Source organism: Myotis myotis, unplaced genomic scaffold, assembly GCF_014108235.1.
Source record: "Myotis myotis isolate mMyoMyo1 unplaced genomic scaffold, mMyoMyo1.p scaffold_m19_p_36, whole genome shotgun sequence".
Taxonomy (NCBI): Eukaryota; Metazoa; Chordata; class Mammalia; order Chiroptera; family Vespertilionidae; genus Myotis; species Myotis myotis.
Window position 1 is genome coordinate 1,922,755 of NW_023416342.1, and position 9,876 is coordinate 1,932,630.

At 56.9% G+C, this 9,876-nt stretch overlaps 1 protein-coding gene across 12 annotated transcripts in view; it reads left to right on the plus strand.

The window, feature by feature from the left end:
* The window catches only part of CAMK2D (calcium/calmodulin dependent protein kinase II delta), a 157,548-nt gene extending 147,966 nt beyond the window's left edge, over positions 1-9,582 (plus strand). For all 12 annotated transcript variants that reach the window (XM_036303295.1, XM_036303297.1, XM_036303296.1 and 9 more), the window contains 2 exons: positions 252-480; positions 8,353-9,582. In XM_036303295.1, the coding sequence (XP_036159188.1) occupies positions 252-480; positions 8,353-8,356 (233 nt within the window). In that variant the 3' untranslated portion in view covers positions 8,357-9,582. The remainder of the gene's footprint in view (positions 1-251; positions 481-8,352) is intronic.
* The last annotated feature ends 294 nt before the right edge of the window (positions 9,583-9,876 follow it).

Sequence of the window (9,876 nt, forward strand, 5' to 3'; positions counted from 1 at the left end):
GTGTCTGTGACCACTTCCCGTCACAGAGACAGACACGTCTCCGTTCTCCCCACCGACCCACCTCTCCCGGCAGCACTGCCTGCCGGGGCCGAGGGAACAGTACTGGCCCTGCCCCTCTCTGTGGCAGCGCCAGGCCCTCAGCAGTGAGGCGTCCGCTGAATCGGGGAGGAATGAGTGGCGCTCGCTCGCCGATCCGCTGAACATCCTGGTTGTGTGTCTGCGTGGAGCTGAGTGCTCTTTCCTCTCTGCAGCACTGTCCAAGAGCAGCAAGCCCGTCCACACCATCCTCCTGAACCCGCACGTGCACCTGCTGGGCGAGGACGCGGCCTGCATCGCCTACATCCGGCTCACCCAGTACACGGACGGCGGCGGGAGGCCCAGGACCATGCAGTCGGAGGAGACGCGCGTGTGGCACCGCCGGGACGGGAAGTGGCAGAACGTGCACTTCCATCGCTCGGGGTCCCCCACGGTGCCCACCAAGTAAGTGTCCCCCGCGGTGCCCACTCCCCCGCAGTGTCCACTCCCCCACGGTGCCCACCGAGTAAGTGTCCCCCGCGGTGCCCACTCCCCCACGGTGCCCACCGAGTAAGTGTCCCCCGCGGTGCCCACTCCCCCACAGTGTCCACTCTCCCACAGTGCCCACCGAGTAGGTGTCCCCTGCGGTGCCCACCGAGTAGGTGTCCCCCGCGGTGCCCACTCCCCTGCAGTGCCCATCGAGTAAGTGTCCCCCGCGGTGCCCACTCCCCCGCGGTGCCCACCGAGTAAGTGTCCCCCGCGGTGCCCACCGAGTAGGTGTCCCCCACGGTGCCCACCGAGTAGGTGTCCCCCGCAGTGCCCACTCCCCTGCGGTGCCCATCGAGTAAGTGTCCTGGCCGCCAGGCGGTCACTCAGCCACTGCTCCTAGAGGGTGTTACACGTGGGAGTGGGCGTGTCCCGGGAGACAGTCACCATGCGTTCAGTGTGGGCTGACTGCTGCAGTGTCTCCCTGTAGGGTCAGGTGGGAACTAGGGCCCATCTCGGGCTGGGCTGTCAGCACCAATCAGGGTCCATGTCTGCTTTGCTGTCACACGGGCAGTGGGAGAGCTGAGGGGGGAGCATTGGGGGGTTTCCAAAGTGTAGGTGTGGCCTCAAGAGCCTCAGCCCCCAGTCCACACACACCCCCCACCCTGGCTGGTCACAGTCTTCAGGGACATTTATAAAACACAGCACTTCTTACTTTATTTTAATCTCTTTTATTTATTAAGTTGATTGGGGTGACATTCCACAAGAGCATACAGGTTTCAGGTGTGGGTTTCTATGTGACGAGATCGGGGCATTGCACCGTGTGCCCACCACCCAAAGTCACGCCTCCTCCTGTCACCTCATATGAGGGCCCCTGCTCCCCAGCCTCTTCCCTCTGGCAGCCGCCACACCGTTCGTGCTGTTTATGTTCCTGAGTTTCAGTTTTATCACCCACGTATGAGTAAAGTCATATGGTTCTTAGCTTTTTCTGGCTGATTTATTTCACCTAGCATAATGTTCTCAAGGTCCATCCATGGCGTTATTTTGTCCTTTCTTATGGCTGAGCAGTGTTCCATTGTGTTAATTTGCATATCTCGCTGATTAGCCAATGGGAAGGGTAGCGAAGTTATGGTTAATTACCATGTTTCTCTATTATTAGATAGGACTAGAGGCCCGGTGCACAAAAATTTGTGCACTGGCGTGCCGGGAGCTGGTCCATGCTTGCTGTTTCAAGGGACCTGGCATATATGGCATACTGTTCTTAATATGTTTGCTCACCTTCTTGGCACTATGTGTTTTAACCAAGGTCTCTGAGAAAGGTTGTTTCCCCAGGTAGGGATTTTCCCCTGAAGTTAGGGAGGGAATAAAACCTCTTAACTAAGTGCCAGGTGGGTAATTAATCACTTTAACTATGAACAATCATGCTTAAGCTACATAATCTTTACTCCCTGGAATGGAGATAAGAAACGCCCTAACTTTTGGAATAGAGATTGATAGGATTGGAATCAACTGGTATAAATACAGATGTAACAAGACAGAACTTAGAAGACAGAACTTAGAAGACAGAACCAAGAGAGGCAGAACTTACACACAGAACCTACACACAGAACCTACACAGAACCTAGAGACAGAAGAACTTCACTGGAGAGAACATGGCAAAAGATCCTGGACAGAAACTGGAGACAGAGCCTAGAGACAGAGCCTAGCTACAGAACCTGGATAGAACATGGCAAGAAAACCTGACTAGAACCTGGTGACAGAACCTGGCTGGAGAACCTAGCAAGAGAACATGGACACAGAACCTGGCTGGAGATCCTAAGCAGAACCTCTCTGGAGATCCAGACCAGAACTTGGCTGGAGATCCTGGCTGGAGATCCTGGCTAGGCTGCTGATCAACTGAACACTGTCTCCGTGTCCTTCCTTCTTTGCCGACTCCATCTATGCCTTTGGGAACCCCTGGACCTGCTGGGGTTGGACCCCGGCATCTGGCACCCGAACAGGGACCTGAACCCTGGCCACAGAACCTAGGGAGAGAACATGGCTTTAAAAGATCCTGGACAGAACCTGACTACAGAACTTGGTTGGAGAACCTAGACAGAACCTGGCGACAGAACCTGGCTGGAGAACCTAGCGAGAGAACATGGCAAGAGAACCTGGACAGAACTTGGCTGAAGATCCTGGATAGAACCTGGCAGGAGAACCTCTCTATGCTGATCAACAGAACCTGGCTGGAGAACCCAACCATGCTGATCAACTGAACGCTGCCTCTGAGTCCCTCTTCGCTGACTCCATCCACACCTTTGGGGACCCCTGGACCTGCTGGGGCTGGACCGCAGCATCTGGCGCCCGAACAGGGACCCCTAGGTAAGCCCCACTCTCGGGATGGATAGGACTCCACCGTAGGAAGAGGGTGGATAGTCTTCGCCGACTCCGTCCACACCTTTGGGAAGCCCTGGAACAGGATTCCCCTAGGTAAGACCCCCCCCCATTGAGAACCCCCACACTCGGGACGGATAGGACTCCACCAGGGTACTGCAGACCCCCCTATAGAGGATAAGTAGGGTAAGAAGGTGGATAGTACAGAACTTAGATTGAGAAGATGTGCCATACTGAGTCCAAAGAAAGAAGACTCTGTATTGATTCTTAGATTGAGAAGATGTGCCATACTGAGTCTAAAGAAAAAAGACTCTGTATTGATCTTTTAACACATATGCTTGCTAGCAGAGGAATTAAGGTTACTCCCAGTCAGACAGAACGTTTTATACAAGAAGTATGTCCATGCTTTTCTGAGGAAGGAAAGGTAAATGTAAAGGCATGGGAGGAGGTAGGCCCAAGGAGCCTTATCCTTAACCCCACTGCAGCCTTTCCACCCCGGGAAAGTGCAGGATTGGCAAGCTCTCCCTGGGGTGATAGATCAGGACTCAGGTAATAGCGGAAAGCACCAATCCTACTCTTAAAATGGATACAAGAGAGCATTTGGGGTTTTTCTTTTTAATGCCTGCTTTTAAAAAATAAAAAAGGGGGAGTTTGCCGGGAGCCGGTCCATCCTTGCTGTTTCAAGGGACCTGGCATATATGGCATACTGTTCTTAATATGTTTGCTCACCTTCTTGGCACTATGTGTTTTAACCAAGGTCACCTCTCTGAGAAAGGTTGTTTCCCCAGGTAGGGATTTTCCCCTGAAGTTAGGGAGGGAATAAAACCTCTTAACTAAGTGCCAGGTGGGTAATTAATCACTTTAGCTATGAACAATCATGCTTAAGCTACATAATCTTTACTCCCTGGAATGGAGATAAGAAACACCCTAACCTTTGGAATAGAGATTGATAGGATTGGAATCAACTGGTATAAATACAGATGTAACAACACAGAACTTAGAAGACAGAACCAGGAAGACGGAACCTACACAGAACCTAGAGACAGAACTTCACTGGAGAGAACATGGCAAAAGATCCTGGACTGAACCTGACTACAGAAATTGGCAAGAGAACCTGACTAGAACCTGGTGACTGAACCTGGCTGGAGAACCTGGACAGAACCTGGCTGGAGAACCTAGCGAGGGAACATGGCTACAGAACCTGGCTGGAGAACCTGGAGAACCTAGCAAGAGAACATGGACACAGAACCTGGCTGGAGAACCTAGCGAGGGAACATGGCTACGGAACCTGGCTGGAGAACCTAGCAAGAGAACATGGACACAGAACCTGGCTGGAGATCCTAAGCAGAACCTCTCTGGTGATCCAGACCAGAACCTGGCTGGAGATCCTGGCTAGGCTGCTGATCAACTGAACACTGTCTCCGTGTCCTTCCTTCTCCGCGACCGAACCTGGCTGGAGAACCGACAGAACCTGGCAATAGAACCAGGCAAGAGAACCCAACCATGCTGATCAACTGAACGCTGCCCCCGAGTCTTTCCCTCTTCGCCAACTCCATCCACACATTTGGGGACCCCTGGACCTGCTGTGGTTGGACCCCAGCACTGGCGGGGGGGCGTGTCCCTCAGCCCCACTTGTGCCCTCTCGCAGTCTGGGACCCCTCAGGAGATAACGACCTGCTGGCTTAGGCCCTCTCCCAGGTGGCAGAGGGCAGGCCCAATCCCTAGGTACAGCCCCTCGTCGGGCTCAGAGCAGGGCTGATTGGGGAGTTGGGGCGCCGCCCTCTGTCATGCACAGAGCAGGACGGATCGGGAGGTTGCGATGCCACCCCCAGTCATGCTCAGGGTAGGGCCGATTGGGGGGTTGGGGCGCCGCCCCCTGTCACACACAGAGCAGCTCCGCTGATCCCGGTGCTAGGAGGCCTCGCTGCTCCGCTGATCCCTGGTTCGGGAGGCCTCGCGGCTCTGCTGATCCCGGTGCTGGGAGGCATATTACCCTTTTACTATATAGGATAGAGGCCTGGTGCACAGGTGGGGGCCGGCTGGTTTGCCCTGAAGGGTGTCCTGGATCAGGGTGGGGGTCCTGCTTGGGTGCCTGGCCAGCCTGGATGAGGGGATGATGGCTGTTTGCAGCTGGTCACACCCCCTTCAGGGTGGGGGTCCCCACTGGGATGCCTGGCCAGCCTGGATGAAGGGGTGATGGCTGTTTGCAGCTGATCACACCCCCTTCAGGGTGGGGGTCCCCACTGGGGTGCCTGGCCAGTCTGGGTGAGGGGCTGAGGGCCGTTTTCAGGCTGGCGGGCGACTGAAGTTCCCAACCTCTCCTTTTTTTATTTTTTTTATTCTGGGATTTATTTACCTTCTATGGCTGTCACTGGAACTGAGAGCCGGCTTTAGCTCTGAGGCTCAGCTCCAGCTCTGAGACCTCGGCTGCTGAAAGCAGGTATCTGGTTTGTTTGGCTTCTATAATTGAAACACTGCTGCAACTCCAGCTCGGGCCGGCTGGCTGAAAGCATGGGGTTTGTTTAGCTTCTATAATTGCAACATTTTTTCTTAGAGTGCAGCTCAGAGGCCGGCAGCAGCAGGCGGGGAACCTTGGCTTCCTCCATCACTGGAGCAAGCAAGCCTCCTGTTCACTTCAGCTGCCTGGCTGCCGGCCGCCATCTTGGTTGGCAGTTAATTTGCATATCGCCCTGATTAGCCCATGGGAAGCGTGTCGGAGGTACGGTTAAATACCATGTTTGTCTATTATTAGATAGGATTGGCTGTTTGTATGTCTTCTTGGGAGAGGTGTATTTTCAGGTCCTCTGCCCACTTTTTGTTTGGGTAGTTTGTTTGGTGTTGAGTTTTATGAGTTATCCATATATTTTGGAAATTAAATCTTTGTGGGAGCCACTGTTTGTAAATATCACCTCCCATCTGATTGGCTGCCTCTTTGTTTTGCCATCAGTTTCTTCTGTGCAGAAGCTTTTTAGTTTTAGTTCCATTCATTTATTTTTGCCTTTACTTCCCTGGCCTTTGGGTTCAAGTTCATAAAATGTTCTCTACAATCAAGGTCCATACATTTGGTGCCTATATTTTCTTCTATGTAATTTATTGTCTCGGGTTTTATATTTAGGTCTTTGATCCATTTTGAGTTGATTTTTTAATGTTTTTACTTATTTCAGAGAGAGGAGGGGGAGAGAGAGAGAAACCTCAATGATGAGAGAATCATTGATCGGCTGCCTCACACTCCCCCTGGCCCCCAGGAATGAGCCTGCAGCTCTGGCATGTGCCCTGACTGGGAGTCAAACCAGGCATGACCTCCTGGTTTATGGATCAACCTGAGGCAGACCAGCCAGCTTGAGTTCATGTTTGTACCTGGGGACGAACTACAGTCCAGCTTCATTCGTTTGCCTGTGGTTTTCCACGTCCCCAGCACCACTGATTGAAGAGACTGTCTCTACTCCATTGTTTCTGGCTGCTTTGTTGAAAATTACCTGCCCAGATACCTATGGTTTTATGTCTGGGCTGGCAGTTCTGGTCCATTGGTCTGTGTGTCTGTTTCTCTGCCAGTGCCTTGCTGTTTTGATGATCGTAGCTCTGAAGTGTAATTTGAACTCAGGCAGCGTGATACCTCCAGCTCCGTTCTTTTCTCTCAGGATGGCTTTGGCTGTTCCGGGTCTTTTGTGGTTCCATACAATCTAATGGCTTCTCGTTCTAGCTCTTCAAAAGATGACATGGGCACTCTGATGGGAAACGCATTAGGTCTGTAGGTTGCTGTGGGTGATGTGGCCATTTAACTGGCTGATTCTTGCAGCCTGTGAACACGGAGTATTTTCCATGGTGTTGTGTCTTTTTCAATCTCTTAGTAATGCTTTGTCATTTCCGGTTTATACGTCTTTCACGTTCTTTATTAAGTTTATTCCTAGGTATTCTTTTGGCTGCAAGTGCAAAAGGAATTGCGTTTTGTTTGTTTTTTCATTTCTTTTTCTGAGGTTTTGTTGTTAGTGTACAGGAAGGCAGTGGGTTTTGCACATTGATTGTGTATCCTGCAGCTTGACTGTGTTTGTTTGTTGTTTGTAGTTTTTTGTGGAGTCTTTAGGGTTTTCTCTGTGCAGCATCATGTTGTCCGCAAAAAGGCGGTGGGCGGAGCTCGGGGACACGGGAGGAGGCCTGGCGATGCCTGGACGCTGGCGGTGGTGGAGTGCGGCTCCCCTGCCGTGGGGGGACTGGGGGGACGGGGGCACGGCTGATGAGAAGCGGTAGGGCGTGTCTCCGTGCAGGCGTGGCCCCTCCTGACCTCAGCCGGTACTCTCGCCAGGCTCACCCCTTCATGTCAGGGGGGTGGGGGGGAGGGGGTGTGTAGGTCACACAGCAGACTTTCCGCTCACCCAGAGACTCGCCCGGAGCTCATGGCTCGGAGCCACAGGTGGCCAGGCCCCGTCTAGACATCGCCAGGTGCCCGGGGCTGGGGCTGGGCTTGTCAAAAGCGCATCCCCAGGGAGAAATGAGGGGTGGGCGTTCAGTCTGCAGACCATGCTGTGTGAGAGGAATGTAACAATGACGAAAAACCCATTTGGGGTGGTTTTCACCCCAAAGAGGGACAGGACAGATGGCCCGTCCACGTGCAGCGGGCAGCGTCCCGCAGGCCAAGCGCGGCTTCTCTCACCAGGCACTCCTGTCCCCAGGAAGCGCCTCCCTGTGGCCAACGGTCTCAGGCCCGACCCTCCCCCGGGTCCTGTACGCAGCACCTGCCTGGCCAGACCAGGGCGCCCGGAGCTGCGGGGCTGCTCCCCGAGGCTTCCCCGCGATCGCGCAGTGGGAAGCGAGCAGGTCTTGGGCATCGGTAGCAGCACAGCCTCCCGCAGGCCTGGCTGCCTGGGCTTCCGGCCCCAGGAGCCTGGGACAGGAGGAACTCGGTGGTGCAGACAGGCCCCCGGCCGCTCTGGGCCTTCGTGCCCTCCTGGCTCTGAGAGGCTGAGCTCGCTCCGCACACGCCCGGCCGGGGCTGGCGCGCGTCCGCGCCCCGAGCTGGAGAGCCCGGCCGCCCTTCAATCCGCGCCGCGGCTGCTGTTGATCCTTCTCTTAACCCGACGGGAAGGGCTCAGGTGCAGCTCCGCTGTGAGCCCTCGAGCCTGGGGAGCGGCCGGCTGCTGGCGTCCACAGCAACCCGCCCTCCAGCAGTCAGCGTGGCCCCAGGGTGAGCGGTGACAGGAGCCGAGGGCGGGCTTGCTCATTTGCGCGCTTGCTGGGGCATGATGCTACCATGTGTGCCGACTCAAGCGTGCGTGAAGCCTGGCCCGGCACTCACACTCAACACCGCGTGGACACGCGGGCAGATGACTGACCCCGTGGGCGTGGCCTCTGAACGCAGCTGACCTCGCGGTGGCCGGCTGCCCCGCTGGCCAGCACCTCAGCCGCGTGCAGCTCACGGCGCCCGGCTCACCGCACGGCCCTTGGCGGCTGCCGTCTAACATCTCCCCTTCCTCCTGGCAGCTAAGCGCCCGCGCCACGTCGGCCTCGTGTCTCAGGCACCGGACGGGACCCGGCCCGGGTGTCTGCGTGAGGCGTGAAGGCGGCCTGTGCCTGCGCCGCGTCTCGTCACCGCCCCTGCTGTCCGTGTGCACCCTGCGGACAGCTGCACACGGAGGCCGCCGTCCAGTCCCCGAGGACCGCCTGCTCCTCGTGTCTGTTCCTGCCAAGACCAGCGCCCCGCTGTCCCGGACGGCGTGCACGCGACATGTACATTTTTAACTCTGCTGTTCTCTGCCTGGGCTTGTTCAACAAAAAGGGCGAGAACCACGTGTTTCCTGGGGTGAAGTGGTGGCGGCCCGAGGGCCTGCGCTCCCTCCTGCGGGTCAGACGTCACGGAAAGGCCGCGTGGTCGCGTGGGATCGCGCAGGCGGCGGGCGCTGCGGGACCGCTGGCTGCCCTTTTTGTTCCTCAGATCTGCTGTTTTCTCTCATTCTCCCGTTTCTAACTTTCCCACCTCCTCTTCGCTTCTGTCTGGTGTGTGAGACGTGGGGTGTGCGTAAACACAGTGAGATCCCGCCCCGGCTGGAGGCCCCGCCGGCGGCTTCACCACCTTCCGGGCCCACAGGGTGTGGTCAGGGGCTCAGGGTTGTGATTGGCGTGGAGTGGGGACCGGGAGGCGGCCAGGCCAGGTCCGCGCGGAAGCCCCAGGCAGGGCCGCCCGGTCACGTCCGACGTTGGAGGCCCAGAGCGGTTCTGTCCTCACAGCGCTTTGAACTTGGGGGTGTGACTGCGCTTCCCGGGGTCTCAGCCACCCTCCTGCGAGGAGGAGGCCTCCCTCAGGGCGAGGGCTGGGTGGGTGGGCCCCGCCCCGCTGTCCCCGTGTCTGTGCCGCCCATGTGCATGCCCCCGCGTGGCTCCCCTCACCGCCCGCCCCGCTCCCAGCGGGAGCAGAACCAGCAGCCGCCCCCCATGCCCACCCTGCCGTGTCCTGGGTGCGGGAGGCGCCCCGGCCCTGCACATGCCTGCACCGTGTACATATTCCGAGTGAGCGCATCGCGTCTGTGAAGTGGCAGCTCCTCCGTGGGTCCCTCCCTCCTGTGACGCGGCTGCACATGGACACGCGTGTCACACTCCGCGCGTGGCGCTCCGTGCCGCCATCCGGAGGCACCGCAGCTGCCACGGGCCGCACACGACTCGCCAGGACGGTGAGGGCGCCTGATATTTAAGTTAATAAACCTGTGATTTCTGCTGGCGGTGTGTCCGACTCCCTTCTTAGGCACGGGCTGCGCGCGGCCGCCTCCTAATGGCCACGCTGGGAGCCGGGCGGGCGGAGGGCGCGAATTCGTGAGAACAAAGTGCTGGCAGCGGAGGGTTCGCCCCGCTCGGGGCCGCGGCTCCCTTTCGACCAGGTCTGACCCTGACGCTTGGTGCAGCCGGTCACTGAGGGCCACACCTGGGTGTGTTCCAGAACATTCTCCCCTTCAGCCCAGGGCTCTCCACCCCGTGAGCTCGCAGTTCTTGTGGGTCTCCGTCTCCCTCCACCAG